At 40.1% G+C, this 22247-nt stretch overlaps 1 protein-coding gene across 1 annotated transcript in view; it reads left to right on the top strand.

Annotated features, from left to right (window-relative positions):
- PXDNL (peroxidasin like) overlaps nt 1-22247 on the top strand; it is a 456288-nt gene that overhangs the window by 423787 nt on the left and 10254 nt on the right. The window contains exons 20-21 of the mRNA XM_017531766.1: nt 3387-3501; nt 9613-9742. Coding sequence (XP_017387255.1) covers nt 3387-3501; nt 9613-9742 — 245 coding nt within the window. The remainder of the gene's footprint in view (nt 1-3386; nt 3502-9612; nt 9743-22247) is intronic.

The raw sequence follows: 22247 nt of genomic DNA, 5'->3' as shown, positions 1-22247 counted from the left end.
AAAAAAAAAACCAATCATTAGAGTGAACTGGCAACCAACAGAATGGGAAAAAATTTTTGCGATCCACCCATCTGACAAAAGGCTGATACCCAGAATCTACAAATAACTGAAACAGATTTACAAGAGAAAAACAAACAAACCCATTCAAAATTGGATGAAGGGTATGAACAGACACTTTTCAAAAGAAGACATATATGAGACCAATGAATATATGAAAAAATACTCCTCATCGCTGGTGATTAGAGAAATGTAACTCAAAACCACATTGAGATCAGCCATCTCCCTCCAATTAGAATGGCAATCATTAAAACATCTGGAGACAACAGATGCTGGAGAGGTTGTGGAGAAATAGGAACACTCTTAACACTGTTGGTGGGAGGGTAAATTAGTTCAACCATTGTGGAAGACAATATGGTGATTCCTCAAGGATCTAGAAATAGAAATTCCATTTGACCCAGCAATCTCACTACTGGGTATATTCCCAAAGGATTGTAAATCATTCTATTATAAAAACACAGGCACACGTATGTTCATTGAGACACTGTTTACGATAGCAAAGACCTGGAACCAACTCAAATGCCCATTGATAATAGACTGGACAAGGAAAATGTGGCACATATACACCATGAAATACTATGCAGCCATAAAAAATGAAGAGTTCCTGTCCTTTGTAGAGACATGGATGCATCTTTAAACCATCATTCTCAGCAAACGGATGCAAGAACAGAAAATGAAACACCACATGTTCTCACTCATAGGCGGGTGTTGAACAATGAGGACACATGGACATAGGGAGGGGAGCATCACACACTGGGGTCTGTTGGGGGGGAAATGGGGGAGGGACAGTGAGGGATGAGGAGGTTAGGGAGGGATAACATGGGGAGAAATGCCAGATACAGGTGACAGGGGGATGGAGGCAGCAAACCACTTTACCGTGTATGTACATATACAACAATCTTACATGATCTGCACATGTACCCCAGAACCTAAAGCACAATGAAAAAAAAAGAACATTAATTAAAAAATGAAATAAATAAATAAAGTAGTAATAGAAATATTTTCAGTAGACGCCTTTGCCACCAGTTCATTGGCAAAACTGTCCAGACAACGGCAGCTTCTATTGCCACCATCCTTCCTCTCTTTCTGAACAATTCTCTGTTCCCAGTAGTTCAATATTTTCATGTGGCTTCTAGATTGTTCAAAATCTCCCACCTATGCCAGGGCTTCCTCGCTTCCTCCATTAAAGTGGCTCAGGCTTTGAAATGGCCTAGTCTCTGTGTTAAACTTACAAGTTCTGAATTTTTTTTTTTTTTTTTTTTTGAGATGGAGTTTCGCTCTGTTGCCCAGGCTGGAGTGCAATGACACGATTTCACCTCACTCCACCCTCCACCTCCCAAGTTCAAGCAATTCTCCTGCCTCAGCCTCCCGAGTTGCTGGGGTTACAGGTGTGCACCACCACGTCGAGCTAATTTTTGCATTCTTAGTAGAGACGAGGTTTCACTATGTTGGCCAGGTGGTGTTGAACTCGTGACCTCAAGTGATCCACTGGCTTTGGTCTCCCAAAGTGCTGGGAGTGTAGAGGTGAGCCACTGCACCTGGTCTCCAGAAATTTTTTATCCGATTATGGTAATAGACAGCAATATGATAATTAACTTGTAAACCTTTCAAGAAACCTTGGATTTTCTTCAATGAACTGTTTTTGAATTTTATAAATGAAGACTTTTTATTGAAAACAAGGACAAAAGAAAGCAAAAGTTAGAAGTAGAGAACAAAAAAGAAAACAAATAGCAACCATAACCAGTATTCTAGACATGTCACTGTTGACATTTTGAGGTGCTTTCATTTTAGTTTATTTCTGGTATGTTTTAATATCATTGAGTTCATATTTATAAGTTGTACTCTTGTTTGCTGTTATAGCATTTGCAGTTTGTTGTGTCATTTTAAAAATCATCCTAAATTTCATATTCATATTTGCTTAATAATCTTTCACATCATATTCCTCTTGAACTTAATTAACATATGATAAGGTGAAGATGTAAGTCGTTTTCACTTTCTCTTCTTTAAGGAATAATTTGCTAGTTGCCCAGAACAAAAGTAATCTCTCTCTATTTTATAATTTGTGCTGCCTAATATAATGTGTTAAATTTGATTGCATGGTAAGATGCTCTGAAGTTGCTATCTTGTTTTATTTTTTTAGGTATTTTCCCACCAATATTAAGAATTTTTATTTTTTAACTTCATATATAGTACTTTTACTATCTGGGAATGTAGATTTCTACATCGTTCTTTTTCATTTTCAGAATATCTTAGTTTCCAGATCATCTGTTTTGATATGAAATTTTAGAGAATGTATTAGGCAGTTTTTGCATTGCTATAAAGAAATACCCAAGACTGGGTAATTTATAAAGAAAAGCATTTGGCCTGGCATGGTGGCTCACTCCTATAATCCCAGCACTTTGGGAGGCCGAGGCGGGCAAATCACAAGGTCAAGAGATCGAGACCATCCTGGCCAACATATTGAAACCCCATCTCTGCTATGAGCTCAGTCTCTCCGGAGGCTTCGGGGAGCTTTTACTCATGGCTCAGGCAAAGGGGAGCAGGAGGCAGGACACGTAACATGCGCGGGTGCACGAGAGTTGGGGGAGGTCCCACAACAGATCTCCGGAGAACTCACTGGCTATGGTGAGAACAGCACAAAGACATGAGGGAAACGCTCCCACATCCAGATATCTCCTACCAGCCTCCACCAACACTGGGGATTACATCTCAACAGGAGTTTTGAGAGGGATATCCATACTACATCAGAGGCTACTTTTTAAAGTTCCATATTTATTTGCAAAAAGCTTTTCATAATATTCTCATATCTTTTTGATTCTGATAAAAATACAAAACATAAAACTTACCATCTTAACCACTTTCAGGGCTCAGTACAGTTGTGCCACGGAGGGCATCTTAAAAAACAAATCTCTAGTAGGTAGCAGGTATGGCTGAGACACTTTGAGGAGTACCCAAATTTCAAGCATTCCACCCAGGGGTCTCCTGCTTCTTTCTTCATTGTGCTGAGTCCTTAGTGAATAAAAGACGCCATGCAATCCATGCCCTTACTAAGATTCAACATCACTCTTCCTGGGGCTGCTCCGGAGGTTCTGCAGATTGCTTTGCATCCCACTTGCTGCAAAACAGGGTTTCAGTGACACGCAAAAGCAAGAATCTGAGACTGTTGTCACCCGGCAAAATGAAACTGACTAGATGGGTCTCTCTTGCTCTTACTCTCTGCTCTTTCTTCTTGGCACTCTTGCCCTCTCTGGCCATTAAAGAAATCATCTAGAGGAGATTGTGACACCCCATCTAACACGATGTTATTGTGGTTACTTCTTTCCCCACAGACTGTAGGAGTAGAGGACAGTTCAGAGCGGTAACACAAGAATCTCAAAAGAAACGTTCAGCTCAATACAGCTATCCTGATGACAAAGATACGGAGTTGACTCATCTAAGAAGTAGGTATGTATAGAAATATTCCATTTCTTTAGCCAACTTACTATAGATTTACTTGAAACCTACAATTTGTTTGTTACTTTTTTAAGAGAGACCACAGTTAACTTTTTTACATATAGGATGAATCACATGAAAAGGAGCAAACACAATTAATTCTGTAACGTGTTTGGGTTCTATTTCACTCTGCAGTATGCTAGCCAGAGCGTATTTGGCAATGAATTTTTCTCAGTAAAGTGCTGAAAACTGCATGTATTAGATGCTAGTTTTGACTCCTTAAATTACATTATGAATTGATATTTTTCAGATTCTTTTTGAAAATATGAAACATCGTATTGTTTGTGGAAAAGGTAATAGCATTTATTAAGTTAATTCATGTTAAGTTGATTTGAATTCATTAATAGTATATGGCAAGGAAGGCTTGATTTGTGACCAACATGGAATATTTTTGAACTCTCAGAAAACTGAGAAACGTCAGTCTTATTCCTTTGAAATCCCTTAGGACTTCTTTTGTGAAGCTTATATATTAGCCTGGTACAAAGTGTTGCTTTAGAAAGTTTCTCCTCACCATTGACTTGGAAGCTTCTGAAAGCAGAAACACCACCTTGTGCATAGATATGTCCAGTAGCTCCTTTTCATTGGATAACGAGTCTGTACATACTTGTGAAACTAAGCTACCAAAATAAGCGTTGCAATTCACAGCTCCACAGGCGATGCAGGTTTTTTCAAGGAACCACGTGTTCTATTTTTGTCATCCATAGCTGCCTCCTAAGTACTATAATTCAGTCAAATTCAAAGTCCATTTTTGGCATCCATTTCTTCAATTACAGCTGTAAACTTGAACAATATATGGACCCTGTACTCTAAGATTTGCAACTGAGGAGAGGGGATAGTGTTGTTGGAAAGGAAGGGTGAAGGCTTTAGAGTCAGGCACGTGGATCCAAATCCTATTTCTCCCGCTTCATAACTATGCATGTTACATTAAATTTCCAAATCTCCATTTCCTCGGCTGTAAAATGGGTATGTAATAACTACTTTACAGGATTATTGTTTTAACTTGAGGATACATAAGTAAAGCACTGGATGCTAATATAGAAGCTAGCATTTTACGGTATTCTGTAATACACATTCGGTAATGACTCAGGTTGTCGTAGTGTTCACTGCATGCCAAACACTCTTTTAAGCATCGAACAAATATTATGAAAGTGCTCATGTGAACACTGATGTGAAATCCAGTCATGGAGTGAGTCATGCAGAATAAGAGGTGATTAATTCTGACTGGGGTCCCTCAACAGGATAAACAGATGAGGAATCTTGAAGGATAGGCTAGGATTTTGAAAGCATTTAGGGGAGTCCCAGTCTGAAAGAATAACAGGAGCAAAGGGAAGTGAGGTGTGTTTGAAGAATGATAAGGCTCATGTGTCTAAATGAGTTGGTCCCAAATATTCGGGAAGCTGAGGTGGGAGGATTGCCTGAGACCAGGAGTTTGAGACCAGCCTGGGTCACACAGTGAGATTCCATTTTTTTAAATTAAAAAATTAGCTGGGCATGGTAGCGTATACCAGTAGTCCGTGCTATAGGGAGGCTGAGGCAGGAAAATGCCTTGAGCTCAGAAGTTTGAGGCTGCCGTGAATTACGATCACAGCACTGTACATCCTGAGAGATAGAGCGAGACTCTGTCTATAGACTTAAAAAAAACAAAAACCCCAAACCGGTTGAATGAATGAATGAATGAGCTACTGTGTTCAATAACGAGGAATGAAGGACATTTTTCCAGAATGTTCTAAAAGAAGGTCGAAGCAAAGAGCGAAGAGCTGTAAATACCAAGGTAAGGAAATGAAATACATTTTATGTGTTTCTGGAGCTACTCTCTGCAAGGTGATTAGAACAGTGATCAGGAGTTGGAGTCTTAGTGAGGACCATTTTTAAATAATTTGAGTGTTGGGAAACATTCTCTTGGCTCTTTTATTCAGCATTTCGTATGTTTTTCCATTGATTTAGTTGAGGTGTTTTTCCCTTGTTTTATCAGACGGTGATGGGGATTGGGCTTTCTAGTGGTGTCCACAAGCACAGGCCTGTATAACAACACCCATTACTACCTTCTGTCCTTCCTACAGCCACACCCAGGTCCCTCCGCAAAGACTCATTTTGCTTGTTTCTGAGATAAAATTAACTTGTTCTCTAAATACTTAATACTCTGGGTGGCCCCGTTGAAGCCCTGCCCAAATGTTGCCTCAGCTGAAGATTGGTTAATTTCGTTTTTAGCCCCTGCCAATCTTATCAAACTTGTACTCAAAGGCACACCTTACCATTAGCAGTTCAGTTTGTCATTAATCTGACAATAAAAAGATAAAAAGAGCTCTGATTTGTTTTGCTTTATAACAACACACGCTTTAGTAATCCTTTATAGATTGTTTCTGTTGTGCTTAAATGTACCATAGTTGTTTAGATCAGAGGAGGTCGAATTCCCTCAACCCACATGCACAAATAACTGATGTTGTAATTTCACTTTTTGTTTTCTCTCTGTGCCTGTTTTTCTTGTCCTCATCCTCTCCTCTCTATCCTTTCTTTTCTCTGTCTTGGTCACAAATTTAAACCTTCCTTTCAACACCCTATTCAAGAGTCATTTCTTATAAGCAATATGTTGAGTTTTGTGTTTTCAGTAAGCATCTGAAATACAGCAACATTCACAGTGTCTTGGGTTTTTGTCTTTCATTTTTTGCAATAACCTTCCTGCCTGGCTCCTTACCTCTCTTCTCTCCTTCCAATTTGTCTAAAATATAAATCTGATCATTCTTTAAATGACCCACCACTCTCTATGGGTGGAAAATAGACTGTGTACTGGTTAAGAGCAAGGCTCTTTTTCTTTTTTGGAATCCTAATCTGCATCCCAGCTGTGCAGTTTAACAGCTGTGTCTATCGTGGACATGTTCACAGTTTTCTAAGCTGCAGTATTCTCACCGGAAGCACAGGCTAAAGTGTCTCACAGAACTATTGGGCAGTTAAATGACACAAAGTGCACAGTGGCACTTCGACTCCTGCCTGGCGCAGAACAGACACTAACCATGTGGGCCTGACATGGGATTCTCTTTATACGGTTTCCCAGACTCATTCCCGCTCTGCTCCCAGGCACAAGACATTGCCTTCTTATACATTTATGCATTCATGTTTGTTTGAAACTACGGAGATTTTAGTCTTCATATTATGTGCTTTTCAGAGCTTTCTAATCTTTTTTTTCAATCAGAAATCAACAATGCAAAGTAAGTTTTGAGATAAAAGAATTAATTTTCCCAATGAATTTAAGTGGTATTTTTTCTTCTGCACTTCTGCCTTAATGACTTTTTCTAAAATAACATGTGCTACCTTTGCTATGGAAAAAACCTATTTGTAAATGAAATAATAAACTAAAAATATAAAGAATTACATTAAAGTTTATTCTTATGAATCTAGGTGATCCCGCCCCTATTTTTTAATTGAGTACTGATGACTTTTATCCTTTACTACGTTTTGCAAATCTTCTTAAATAACATATAATTTTTTTAGGGGTAAAAACCTATCTTTGATATATTTTATTTTACTTCATTAATTTATTTTTTTATTGGGATAAGAACACTTAACATGAGATCATACCTCTTAACACATTTGTAAGTGTACAATACAGTCTTGTTCATCCATCCATTGATAGACACTTAGATTGTTTCTATATCATAGCAATTGTGAATAATGCTGCAAGTCACATGGGAGTGCAGACATCTCTTTGATATCGTCATTTCAATTACTTTGGCTATATACCCAGAAGTGGGATTGCTAGAGGAAATGGCAGTTCCATGTTGTTTTTCGGGGAGTCTCCATACTGTTTTCCTCAGTGACTACACCATTCCACATTTCCACCAACCAACATATAATCCTCACTGACATTTGTTATCTTTTGTTTCTTGATAATAGTCATCCTGACAGGTATGAGGTGCTATGTCATTGTAGTTCTAGAGGACTTTATGCTAAGTGAAATGACCCAGTCACAAAAGAAAGATATCACATGATTCTATTTATACGAGGTATCTAAAATAGTTGGACTCAAAGAGGCAGAGAATGGGATGTTGGTTGCCAGGGGCTAGGAGGAGAAAGAAATGGAGAACTGTTGCTCAATGAGTAAAGAGTTTTACTTATGCAAGACGAGTAAGTTCCAGAGATTCGCTGTACAAGCTAGTAGTTGATATACGGTACTGTACACTTTCAAAGATGTTGAGAAGATAGCTCTCATACTTAAGTGTCATCATAAAAACAAATAAAAACCAAAACAAATCACATGCACACATGCAAAAACATAAGGAAATTTTTGGAAGTGGTGAATATATGTATATTTATTACTCTGTAGTGTCACAGGTATATATGCACATGTCCAAGCTCATCAAAATGTATACATTAAGTATATGTGTTTTTGTATGTATCAGTTGTACATCAGTAAAGCTTAACATGTAGTATCGTTGCCTATAAGTACAAGGTTGTACCTCTTATTTGTCTTCCTAATGCAGATGTTAGATGTCTTGTTTGTTCGCCAACTGTTCTGTTCTGAAAGAATGTGAGGCACCTACTGGCAGCACCTCCACACCCTGCACCCGTCTGCCTGAGCATAATGCCTGATGTTTGGGACATACCCACACATACTTGTTAAATTGTTCATATCGTGCTACTCCACAACATCTGGGCTCACCATCAGCCGCTTCCCTATGTGCCCACATGTGGTCTTTTGACTTGGTTGTATCTTCATACTGCCAGTCAGGCTTCTTCAGGATTAAATACCTTTGATTAGACACTGAAGGTTTACAGGAGAGAGCACTATGAAAATAAAAGGGTCCAATCATTTGCATTAATGGTATCCCTAACAACACTTGTACATTTAAACCATTTTAACACAGTACTCTATAGAACCCCGCATGCCGTCAATATTGATTCACGGTGTTCACAGTGTCTCAGAGGTCATGGAGTTATTCAGTAACTAAGCCACTGCTGTTCGTAACTTTGTTATTGTTCCATGTTTCTCCTTTTTAAATTCCCCGATTGCTGTAAGCTCTATAACATGTCTCTGATTTATACATCGTTTTACAAGCTCATAGAATGTACTGTTTCTGGTAAGCCATTTTCTTAGTAAACAATGGAAGACATATTTCAAATAGAATAAAGTAGAACGATTTTGAAAGGTATAATAGTTTCTTCACAAGGAACAACTTTTTTTTTTCACTTTAAGTGCATACTATATCTGGCGTTTCTCCCCATGCTCCCCTCCCTTCCCACCCCACGCTGTCTCTCCCCTACACCCACAACTGTCCCCAATGTGTGATGCTCCTCTCCCTGAGTCCACGTGTTCTCATTGTTCAACACCAACTTTTTACATTTGGAAAAAAGCCCTGAAAACTTGAAACAGATATCACGCCTAATAAATCAAATCTATCTAAAAGTATTTTAACAATACATCATAATTGTAGATAGAAGGAACTTTCATTTCTATTTCCCAAACTAGTTATTGGCTTCTGTTTTTTGAAAACCGCAGCAAACTCTAAGAAACATATCTTCATTCAACCCAAGATTTCCTTATAACCTTTCGTTATCAACAAGACCATGCTATTTTGCACCAGGTTTAAAGTTAGATTTTTGTCACTCAGAATATCCTTATCTTATTTTAGTTCTTGCCATGAATTTATAATAGAGAAAGCAACTTTCCTACCTGGCTACTACATAACATGTTGTATTAAATTTGTCACTGCTCTTTCACCGTTTAAAGTGCAATGAGGAATTCATTAGCAAAAGACATACTTTAAGATCTAAATAATATATCAAATGTATACTTAATATAACATGACATTCCCTTTATGTCATAAGAAATACTTTCTTATCATTTTAGATAAATTACGTGAAGTAGATGTGACACTCTGGATTACGATTTCATGTGCCATTTAATTTTAATTTCGAACCCTCCTCACACTGTTTTCCTTTCCTGATCACACAGAACACCAATCACAATGCCTTGTTCATGCCAAATGACCAAAGAAGATTTGATGATATTTTAAAATTCTCACACAACTTTTACTTTTCAGCATTTTATTTGCTTCTTGTTATAAACAGGCAACAAGATAAAATGTATGTGGGTGAAGATACTAGAAATGTGGCAGTTCTGGCAAAAACAAAGTTCTCCCAGGATTTCAGCAAGTTTGCAGCGGAAATTCAGGAAACCATCACAGCACTCAGAGAGCAGGTTTGTTTTCTCCTCAAATAACATGTCCTTATTGTATGCCTTGGAATAACTAGACATACCTGTCCAGTAACTCTACACAATTACAGCACAGTATCAGAATAATAGGAACCTATACAGGGAGTTGCATTGCCTTTTTTTTTTTTTTTCCTGTTTTTACTTTTGTTTCTTAAAGACACAATCTTGTTCAGTTGTCCTGGCTGGAGTACAGTGGCACAATCTCATCTCACTTGTAGCCTCTGTCTCTTGGGTTCATTGATTCTCGTGCCTCAGTGTCCTGAGTAGCTGAGATGACAGGCACCAGTCACTACACTCAGCTAATTTTTGTATTTTTAGTAGAAACGGGGTTTCGCCATGTGGCCAGGCTAGTCTCGAACTCCTGGCCTCAAGTGATTCCCCCACCTTGACCTTCCAAAGTTCTGGGATTATGGATGTCAGCTACTGCGTCAGTAGGAAGTAGTATTGTAATAAGAATTGAGTTAGGAAAGGAGGAATTGGGGAAACTCACACTTCAAACAGGCAGAGGGTCTTATCATCTCTACCTAATGCTCAGGGATCCTATGGGCATGAATTTGGCCGGCAGTGGCTCCGCTCAGCGCTCCCGAGTGCCTCACCAGCAATTTTCTGAATAACTGTGAGCTTAATGCCTGCTTCATCTCCACAGATGGAGATCATTTTTAACAGCACAACATATACTTTTCGTATCAATTTTTCTTGGAGTGGAGTCAAAGAAGCTTCTTCGGAATTACTGTTTTTTCTGTCTGACAAAGTTATAGAAAACAGCATTCCCACACCCTGCTACACTTTTGCTTATCTTGTCAGTTGTTCTGGCTCATGGCCTATTTCATTTTTTCAAAAACTTGGGGATGAATCAACAAGAAGGAAAAAGAGTTGTATTAGGAATAGCAATGTAGATGTTTTTATTAAAAAATATGTCTGATTTCTTTCAAGGCATTGTGCCAAGCTATCTGCTTCTTAGACAGTAATGTCACTGTGAGGTGTATGCTTTTCTTCACAGCATCAAAGCCTTGAAAGCAGAAAGCACTGTAGGGGGATGGACTGAGCCCGGGGTCTGCCGTCAGGAAGCTCTGCCCTCACTATTGGTCTGGCCCAGTCAATTTATTTAGTTGTTCAGAACAAGTATCCTCATCTGACCTTCAGGGCTATTGTGAGGATCCAAAGAGATTCTAGAATGGAAGCACTTTGCGAACTATAAGCCCCTTAAATATGATTGCTTCTTTTGGATGTAAGGGCATCTAGTCCCAGGTGGAGGGGTGTGATTACCTGCCGCATATACTCCCCTGAGAGGCTCACATTGAGAGGCTAAGCTGCCTGCAGCTGCAGTCCATATCAGTGCCTTCCCTTGACCAGAAATACCCACCACTGAAATCACTTGTCCAATCTGAATCTGAACAGCAATCTGAAAGACGTGAGGCTCTGCTTCTAAGAAGGTTACTCTTCAATAGATAGCATGCAATGGCTGGGGTGACGTGGGAGAGTCCAGAAAACCTATTTCATCCCAATGAGTTAATGTGTGTCAAAGAAGAGAAGTTTTAACAGTGAAGAAGAGTCCTCAGCACTGGGCTAGAGAAGGTGTGCCCAGTTTAAACATTAACTCATATATCATTCAACAAACTAGTTTTCGTAAATTTAATTTATGGACTTAACAGCCGCAGGTAGAATCCGCAAGCAACATTTCAGTTCAATTTCAATTTCATTACATGTCGTTGGTGATGATTGTGTATTTGATATGTGCTGTAGTGATTAAAAACATCCCAGACATTCCAAGACTATAGTCGTTGCCCCTTCTAGGTGTTTAATAGCATTCTTGGTACTTATCTCTAAATGTATCAGGCTGGAGTGTTTTTGCCTGTTTAATTGTCTGTCTCTTTCATTCTGTCGTTAATTTCTTAATAGTTGAGACTATTTCACAGGAGTATCTTCAGAGCCTGATGCATAGCTCATGTTTAAAAATAGCCAGTGTCTTTGTGTTGGAGAATGAAAAGTTAGCTCTAGATCTATCCGTTATCTAAAGTATGTGACAGGCTGGGCAAGGTTGCAAGAGAGAACTAGAAGGTCCTGTGATCCTCATAGAGGTCAGAGACTTACTGAAGCTATGAGCAGCCTGCAGAGGTGGAAAGAGGGTGCAGCAGTGCGCAGTGCCTCATGCACACTGACTGACATGTAGCAAATGCCTGACTGACTGATAGGATTTAAATAATAAATAAACACAACATAACACCAGCAATAAAAAATATTGACTGAAGCCAGAAATCAACCCAGATCATCTAAAGAGGATTGAGAAAAATAAAGAACCCAGGATAGATAGCAATGATAAACTGCAGATTTCCTGAGTGACTGTCAAGTGCAACTATACTAGTGTGGGGAGCACCCAAAGGTAGATGGGGATGATGAAGGCAGACTTTGTGAGGGCAAAGGGTCTTTTGGAATGCGGCAAGCCCTGAGGATTTGTGAAATTAGCACTTACTACTGACCTGTCGCTTACTATACTGAGACATAAATTTTGATGGCCCACATGGAAAGGTAGGTTGTGACAGTGAGTTTAGACAGAGGACATTTCTGATTGTGCATTGTATGCCACTTTGTGTTTTTTTTCTATTACTCACCAGTGTGAATGCAGTAAGTCCTGTGAAAAGTTTGTGTTTTGCAAAAACCCTTTGTTTTATGAAAAATGAGCATAGAGATAAAGGGCATGCATATTTCTGGAAATGAAATTAGCAAAGAAATAGATTAAACAGAGCCTAGAATGTTTAAGAGAGTCTGTATCCCATAATGGACTTCATCATGGGAGATTACTAATGTTCTTGAGACTCATCCCTTAGATATGAGGGGGTTCCAAATTTCAGCCAAAGATTTCTAACCTTTACTTCCTAACTCTAGGTGACATTACATTTATAGACTACGACATAGGGTCAGTCTTGACGTTTCACACTGTTGAAGTTTTCCCTTTGTTAAGTGACTTTGGACTGTCTAGAAATGATACTTTTTGGTCTTGGTTTATTAACTGTGATGGTATCAAACTAACAAAAGTGGTCTGCACATTTCCATAACATGTTATAGCTCCTGTGTAAGTAGTGGGGTCCAGTAAGTCATATGTGCCCATTTCATTTGATTCTGATTACTGTGGGAATAACTAGAGCCATAATTATACTCTGAACACTTCATTATTTAAATTTGAGATTATATATAGTTTATCTTACTGTTGAGAGGTCATGGATGTGTGTGTGTGTGTGTGTGTGTGTGTGTGTGTGTAACATATATAAGGAACCCAATGAGATGAGATATAAGAATTTCCACTTTTAATTATAATCAAAATGTTAGTGAGGTCTTCACAGATACCACGAAACTGTTTGTATGCGTGTACTCGAGACACTACAAATAGGATAGGTTTCAATTAAAGAAGTCAGAGATTCTCACAACTGTTGGAGCCGCGAGAACAAAGGTCACAAAAACAGCTACTGGAAGCTGCTGGATTCACAGGAGCTCACCAGGAAGCCACAGCACAGCTCAGCCATTTGTGCAGAATCCCCAAGCCCAGCCCTCCTTTGTGCATCTGTGGACAACCGCACTTTAGAATAGTAAGGGCGTCTCCTTCCAAATCTGTAATCAGTGCCTCTCACTGGTAGACTCAAACCCAAAACCACAAAGGGAAAGACATCCAGGAAGGATTTTCTGTTTCTGACACTGGTGGAAAAGGGTATGGATGATGAAAAGTTGACAGTAGACTAACTAGAGACCATAGTTAAGGAAGATTATTTAGTTCACTGTGACTTGGTAATCAGTTGGGTATTGGAAAGATGGCACATGAGGCCAGAAAAATACTTTGTGGTCACAAAGACATAATTCTCTTCTAGATGCCAGTTACAAAAAACAAATAAACAAACTAACATCAACAGAGATATGGAGATCACTATGCTGGTCACTATAATTCGTTAATCTAAAATTAATCATTAGGACTGGGGAAAAAAAAGGCATAAATTAGAACTGTTCTAGAAAATCTAGCATCCTCACTTTATTAAACACGTAAAGGTAGATGGTTGAAAGGAACGGATAAAAGATATCTCAGAGGCTTTTTAAAAATTAGGAAACAGGTAATGTTATTACTAAATAACAGTAATAGAAAGTGAAACAGTTAAGGCTGAAGAGGTTATGACATACTTAAGGAACAGAGTGATGTTCCGTGTCTGGAGATTAGCTAATCAAGATTGTCAAAACAATATACAAGGCATGGCTAGTAAGGAAGAAAGCGTCTAGATGAGAAGACCTAATAAGCTCATATTAGATTTTCGTCTGGAGCCTAAGTACATGAGGAAGCTGTCAGGGGAATTTAGGAATGGGAATGTTGCGTTGTATTTGGATTTAAATAATTTAATCTGGTTGCTGTGTGAGAACTGAATAAAGAAAGACAAAAGTGGCCACAGCAGTCTGCATCATCCAGCAGTAAGAGGATGCTGGCTTAGGCTATGGTGATGATATTAAGAAAGAAAAGAGTACACTTTGGGTAGAGATAATTGTGAAGTAGAATGGTCATAACTTGGTTATTGAGTGTGCTATTGGAACTCCCCTTGATGTGGAACAGCTCCTGCCAACAGTGAGGACCTTATGTGGAAACTCATGAGAGTACTCCTTTGGTGTGGACAAAGGGAGACCCGGTACTCACACACATGGGAAGTCCTGTGGTGAGAGTTGGTTAGGATGGGCTCTGGGAGGAAGACTGGGACAGACAGAGAGAATAGACAATAGATGAACAAAAAAACCCAAACATACAAAAACGCAAGAGATGCAGCTCACATCATGTTTAGAGGGGAATTTTTAGCTGCAAATGCCTGTGTTAAAAAAGAAAAAAATATATCGAATCAATAGTCTAATCCTCCATCTTAAGAAATATAAGGCAAGCAAACTAGACAAAAAGCAAACAGAAAAGTCGATAATAAAAATTAGAGTATACAGGAATGAATTGAGCAGAGAACAGAAAAAATGGATAAAATAAACAGAACATTTTATAAAGTCACACTATAGAGCTTCCTCTTTATAGAATAACTTTTATAAAATTTATAAAAGTCTCACCAATGTTTGAGAGCGGCAGCCACTGCAGAAAATTTGGATGAGACAGCAAGAGGACACGTGCTTTTGTGGGATCATTGTGAGACTTATCAGGATTCTGTGGGGTTTGAGAGACACAGGCAGGAAGTGAGGCTTGGACGTAGCTGACACCAAATCAAACATCAACATAGTTCAAGTTTTTCATTTTCCCATGCCCTTCATGTGGTTTGTAAGAGAGGAAAGTGGTAAGAATAGGGATGTATACAAAGTAGGTGCTCAGAACACAATGGAATTAAATGTAACAGAAAGAAATTCAGAAAATTAAAAAAACACATAGACGTTATGCATAGTCTTAACATATGGGTCAAATAAGAAGTCACAAAGGGAATTATAACATACTTTGAGATGAACAAAAATGAAACGAAACACACAAAAACATACAAGATGTAGCTAACACAGTGTTTAGAGGGGGAATTTATCACTGCGAATGCTTATGTTAACAATGAAATAAAAAATCTCAAATCAATAGCCTACTCTTACACCTTAAGACATGTGAGAAGAGCAAACTAAACCAAAAGCAAACAGAAGGAAGCAAATAATAACGATTAGAAGATACCGGAATGAGTGAAGTAGAGAACAGAAACAGTAGATAAAATCAGCCTGACCGAGAGTTGGCTCTTTGAAAAGATCAACAAAGTTAACAGAACGTTAGCTAGATTGACCCCTCAAAAAAGAAGCCTAAAATTACTAAAATTAGGAACGAAGGAAGGAATAACGCTACTGACATAATGGCAATAAAAAGATTTTAAGGGGTGATATGGTTTGGCCGTGTCCCCACCTGTAGGGAATCCATGAGCCCCACGCATTGGGTACCAGAATGTAGGGAACCTTCCCTACATCACCCATGGATACCCCGTGTTCAGCAGTGACAAAGGAATGAGAAAAGACAGATTAAGAGAGATAGTGAAACCAGGGGCCCATCACTCATTACTTTGGAGGAGACAGTGAAGGCCCGGAGCTCTGATCATCCACACTGTTCATTGATTACAATCACTTTGATCTATAGGGTAGGGGTAGAGTGATGGTGGAGTGAATCAGTGAGCCGGAACTGATATGTCATCCTAAGGATTGGTAACAGTGGCGGTCTGGGAGTTTCACGAAGCAAGAACATGTGGTTATCTTTAGCTTATTATCTATGTATGGTTGGTGGAACTTGGGCCTTACAAGGCGCCTACAAGTCTGGCTATGTCGTAGTGCTACAAAGGGGTTTTATGTCCTTGAGCACAATGTTTATGGTAACAGAGCCCAGGTCATCCTACACCAGAACATGAGGCATGGAGAGGCCTTTCTCCTCAGAGGCCTCCTGTGGCCTTCCAGTTTGTTGTCCCTTGTTTATGTGTTACTCATAACCAATTTATGTAGGCACTCTGTAAGCGCTTTCTCCTTTGCTGCTTTTCCCAACACCTACCCAAATCTCAACTTGAATTGTATCTCCCAGAATTCCCATGTATTATGGGAGGGACCCAGGTGGAGGTAATTAAGTTATGGTGACCATTCTTCCCGTGCTATTCTCGTGAGAGTAAATAGGTCTCATGAGATCTGATAGGTTTCTCAGGGCTTCCCACTTTTGCTTCTTCCTCATTTTCTCTTGCTGTTGCCATGTAAGAAGTGCCTTTCACCTCCCATCACAACTCTGAGTCCTCCCCAGCTATGTGAAACTGTAAGTCCACAGAGATGACTTGGGTGCAGTTAAAGATGTTCAGTTTTGCCAGGCTCAGTGACTCATGCGTATAATCCCAGCAATTTGGGAGGCTGAGATGGGTGGATCACTTGAGGCCAGAAGTTTGAGACCAGCCTGGCCAACATAGTGAAACTCCATCTCTACTAAAAATACAAAAATTAGCTGGGTGCGGTGGCGTGGGCCTGTAATCCCAGCTACTCAAGTAGCTGAGAAACAAGAATCTGTTGAATCTGGGAGGCAGTGAGCTGAGATCATGCCACTGCACTCCAACCTGGGCAACAGAGTGATATTCCATCTCATAAAAAAGAAAAAAAAAGGCTAGGCACTGTGGCTCATGCCTGTTATCCTAGCACTTTGGAAGGCCGAGGCGGGTGGATCATGAGGTCAGGATATTGAGACCATCCTGGCTAACATGATGAAACCGTGTCTCTAGTTAAAAAAAAAAAAAAAGAAAGAAATACAAAAAATTAGCTGGACATGGTGGCATATGCCTGTAATTGCAGCTACTTGGGAGGCTGAGGCAGGAGAATTGCTTGAACCTGGGAGGCACAGGCTGCAGTGAGCCGAGATTGTGCACTGCATTCCAGCATGGGAGACAGAACAAGACTCCGTCTCAAAACAAACAAATAAACAACAACAAAAAGACATTAGTTTTATAAGAGAAGTGAAGCCACAGGGCATAAAAGTTTGGACAATTTGCATCTATGTGATAGAAGACTATGTGATAGAAAAGAAAAGCCCATTTTCTGGGTAGACATTCACACCAGCTGCAGAAATTTGCATAAGTAGCAGGGAATCTAATGTCAATCCCCAGCACCATGGGGAAAATATCTCCAGGCCATGCCAGAGACCTGCATGGCAGCCCCTTCCATCACAGGGTTGGAAGCACAGAAGGAAAAAGAGGTTTTCTGGGCTGCGCCCAGGGTCTCCGTGCTGCGTGCAGCCTAGAGACCTGGTGCTCTGTGTCCCAGCCACTCCAGCCATGGCTAAAAGGGGCCAATGTACAGCTCAGGCTGTGGCTTCAGAAGGTGGAAGCCCCAAGCCTTGGCAGCTTCTACGTGGTGTTGAGCCTCTGGAGACACAGAAGTCAAGAACTGAAGTTTAGGAACCTCCACCTAGATTTCAGATGTATGGAAACATCTGGATGCCCAGGCAAAAGTTTGCTTCAGGGGCGAGGCCCTCATAGAGGACCTCAGCTAGGGCAGTATGGAAGGAAATGTGGGATCAGAACCCCCACACAGAGTCTGTACTGGGGCACTGCTTAGTGGAGCTTTGAAAAGAGGGCCACCGTCCTCCAGATCCCAAAATGGTAGATCCATGGACAGCTTGCACTGTGTGCCTGGAAAAGCTGCAGACACTCTGTGAGCCTGTGAAAGCAGCTGGGAGGGAGGTCGTACCCTGCATAGCCACAGGGGCAGAGCTGCCCAAGGCTATGGGAACCCACCTCTTGCATCAGCATAACCTTGATGTGAGACCTGGAGTCAAAGATCTTGTTGGAGCTTTAAAATTTGACTGCCCTACTGGATTTCAGACTTGTATTGGCCCTGTAACTCTTTTGTTTCAGCCAATTTCTCCCATTTGGAATGGCTGTGTTTACCCAATACCTGTACCCTCATTGTATCTAGGAAGTAACTAGATTGCTTTTGATTTTCCAAACTCTTAGGCAGAAGGGACTTGCCTTATCTCAGATGAGACTTTGGACTATGGACTTTTGGGTTAATCCTGAAATGAGTTAAGACTTCAGGGGGCTGTTGGGAAGGCATGATTGGTTTTGAAATGTGAGCACATAAGATTTGGAGGGGCCATGGGCAGAATGATATGGTTTGGATGTGTCCCCACCAAAATTTCTAGTTGAATTGTACCTCCCAGAATCCCCACATGTTGTGGCAGGGACCTAGGGGTAGGTAACTGAATCATGGGGGCCCATCTTTCCCATGCTATTCTAGTGGTAGTGAGTAAGTCTCACAAGATTTGATGGGTTTGTTAGTGGTTTCTCCTTTTGCTTCTTCTTCATTTTCTCTTACCACCACCATGTAAGAAATGCCTTTCACCTCCCACCATGATTCTGAGGACTACCTAGCCATTTAGAACTGTAAGTCCAATTAAACCTCTTTTTCTTCCCAGTCTCAGGTATGTTTTTATCAGCAGTGTGAAAATGGACGAATACAAGGGAACACCATAAACTACTGTATTCAAACAAACTAGATAACTTAGATGAAATGGATATATTCTTACAAAGACACAAACTACTAAAAGTGATTCGTGAAGAAAAAGAAAGCAATAATAAACCTACAAAAAAAGGTTGAATTAGTAATTTATAAAATATATATAAAGGAAAGCTCAGATCCAAATGGCTTCATTGATGAATTCTACCAAACATTTAAAGAATTACCATCAGTTTTTTACAAAATCTTCCAAAAAATACAGGAGAAGGAAGCACTTTCCAACTCATTTTATGAGGCCAGTGTTAACACAGATACCAAAACTGGACACAAATATCACATGGAAACTACACACAAATACTTATTTTGAACATAGAAGCAAAACTCCTCAGTAAAATACTAACAAGCTGAATCCAACAACATATATAAACATTTATATACTATGGCCAAGTGGGAATTATCCCAGGAATGCAAGGTCAGTTTAACATCTGAAAATCAATTAATGTAATATATCAAGATAGTGAAAGGCAAAGCACATGATTAACTGAATTATTCAGAAAAAGCTTTGGGAAAAATTCAATACCTTTTCATTATAAAAACAAACTAGAAATAGATGATAACTTTCTCAACTTGATACAGGACATCAGAAAAATGCAGAGCTAAAATCAAATTTAATGATGAAACTCTGAATGCTTTCCCCCGAGATCAGGATCCAGACAAAGATGTCTGTTCTTACTACTCCTAGTTAACATTGCACTGTAGGTTTTATCCATGGCAATTGGGCAAGAAGATTAAATAAAATATATCAAAATTAGAAAAGAAAAAGTAAAATTATCTCTAGTTGTAGCTGACATGGTCTTTTATATAGAAAACTCCTAAGAAATCCATTAATTAACAGTTTATTGAAATATAATTCTAATAGTTTATTAGAATGAATAAACATGTCTCTCAATGTTACAGGATATAGATAAATATACATGAATTAATAATACTGATATGTACTTGTCAACAATTTAAAAGTGAAATTATTGAAAACATTTCATTTACAATCTGTATGTTGAAGCCCTAACTCTGAGTACCAAAGAATATAACTATATTTGGATATAGGGCCTTTAAAGAGACTCAGTTTCATTCTCCTACATGTATCTAGCCAATTATCCCAGCACCATTTGTTGAAAAGGGTGTCCTTTCCCCACTTTATGTTTTTCTTTGCTTTGTCAAAGATCCATTGGCTGTAAGTATTTGGGTTTAATTCTGGTTTCTCTATTCTGTTCCATTGGTGTATGTGCCTCTTTTTATACCAGTACCATGCTGTTTTGGTGACTATAGCCTTATAATATAGTTTGAAATCAGGTAGTGTGATGCCTCCAGATTTGTTCTTTCTGCTTAGGCTTGCTTTGATGATGCTAAAGGTTTGTCAAATGCTTTTTCTGTGTCTGTTGAGATAGTCATATGATTTTTTGTTTTAATTCTGCTTATGTGGTGAATCACATTTATTGACTTGCATATGTGAAACCATCCCTGAACCCATGGTATGAAATCCACTTGATCATGGTGGATCATCTTTTGATATGTTGTTGGATTCAGTTAGCTCGTTATTTTGTTAAGGATTTTAGCATCTATGTTCATCAAAGGTATCGACCTGTAGTTTTCTTTTCTGTTTGTGCCTTTCCCTGGTTTGGTATTAAGGTGATGCTGGCTTTGCAGAATGAATGAGGGAAGGTTCATTCTTTCTCTATCTTGTGGAATAGTGTCAAAAGGATTGGTACCAATTCTTCTTTGAATGTCTGGAAGAATTCTGCTGCAAATCTGCCTGGTCCTGAACTTTTTCTGTTGTTGGTGATTTTTAAATTATCATTTTAATCTCACTGCTTGTTATTGGTCTGTTCAGGGTATCGAATCCTTCCTGATTTAATCTAGGAGGGTTGTATTTTTCTAGGAATTTATCCATCTCTTCTAGGTTTCCTAGTTTTAGTTGGCTTTCTGGTTCCTTTTCATTTGGATAGGCTCTGTCAGAGGAAGGTCTAGGGCTCAACGCTGTCATTCAGATTCTTTTGTTCCATGAGGTGCTCCCTTGCTATAACACTCACCCCCTTTTCCTGTGGTTGTGGCTTTCTGTGAGCTGAACTGCAGTGATTGTTGTCTCTCTTCTGGGTCTAGCCACCCAGTTTGTCTACCCAGCTCCTGGCTGGTGCTGGTGGCTTCTGCACAGAGTCCTGTGATGTGAACCCTCTATGGGTCTCTCAGCCATGGATGCCAGCACCTGTTCTGGTGGGAGTAGCAGAGGGTGTAGTGGACTCCATGAGGGTTCTTAGCTTTGGTGGTTTAATGCTCTATCTTTGTGCTGGTTGACCTCGTACGAGAGGTGGCACTTTCCAGAAAGCATGAGCTGTAGTAGTGTAGGCAGGGACCCGTGGTGGACAGGGCCCTTTAACTCCCAAGATTGTATGGGCTTTTCTGCTACCAGGGTGGGTAGGGAGGGACCATTAAGTGGGGGCTGAGCTGGGCCTGTGTGAACTCAGACTCTCCTTGGGTGGGTCTTGCTGCAGCTGCTGTGGGGGATAGGAGTAAGATTCCCAGGTCACTGGAGTTGTGTACCTAGGAGGATTATGGCTGCCTCTGCTGAGTCATGCAGATTGTCAGGGAAGTAGGGAAAATCCAGCAGTTGCAGGCCTCAACCAGCTCTTACACACACCAAAGGGTGGGTCTCAGTCTCACCGTGTCACCTGCAACAGCAGGTGGAGGGCAGGCTTGAAAACTTGCCCTAGGCTTTCAGGCTTTCTGCCTCCCAACTATAAAAGAAAAGGGCTTTGGTTGTTCCCCTGCCTGTGAAGTCTGCAAGCTGGATTTGCACCCTCCCAGAGTTCTGGCTGGGAGGCTTCTCACCCCCACTGAAATTGTTACAAAGTTCAGCTAGCGAAGTCCTTCTCCCCAGTGTGGTTTTACCCCCTGCTTCTCTGGTCTCTCTCCTGATGGACCTCTCTGGTGTAAGGCAGGAATGGACTGCTTGGGGATTCATTGAGCTCCCAGGGCCTCCCTGCTGCCTCCATCTTCCCTGTATTTCACTCACCTTGGCTCTCTAACTTGACTCAGCTCCAGATAAAGATGGAAACGTCTCCCACAAACAGACCTTCAGCTTCTCCAGGGGGGTGTGTGACCGTGAAAGGAGGGTCTCCATTTCCCACTTCTCCAGTTGGGGCACTCACAGTATTTGGGGTGTCTCCTGGGTCCTGCAGGCACACTCCACTTCCTTCAGAGGGTATGTGGGTCCTCTCGCGGTTGCTGATTTGTTCTTGTGGTTGATCTGGAGCTAAAATTCACAATGAAAGCCTCTTCAATGCTGCTGTATTCAGAGCTGCCATCTAGTCCTGCCTGCTGTCTGTTGTGATCCACCAGAAGTCCTTATCCATTGCAGTGTGAAAGCAAATAACTTGTTTGATTTCTCAGGTTCACAGATTGAGAGGAATTTTCTCTCAGGATCAATCATACCTCTAGTCTTACTCATAATTGGTTTAGATGATTTTTTTTTTTTTTTTTTTTT

The sequence above is a fragment of the Cebus imitator genome, unplaced genomic scaffold (genome assembly GCF_001604975.1).
Source record: "Cebus imitator isolate Cc_AM_T3 unplaced genomic scaffold, Cebus_imitator-1.0 Scaffold73, whole genome shotgun sequence".
Classification (NCBI taxonomy): domain Eukaryota; kingdom Metazoa; phylum Chordata; class Mammalia; order Primates; family Cebidae; genus Cebus; species Cebus imitator.
This window is presented reverse-complemented; position numbering and strand designations above follow the sequence as displayed.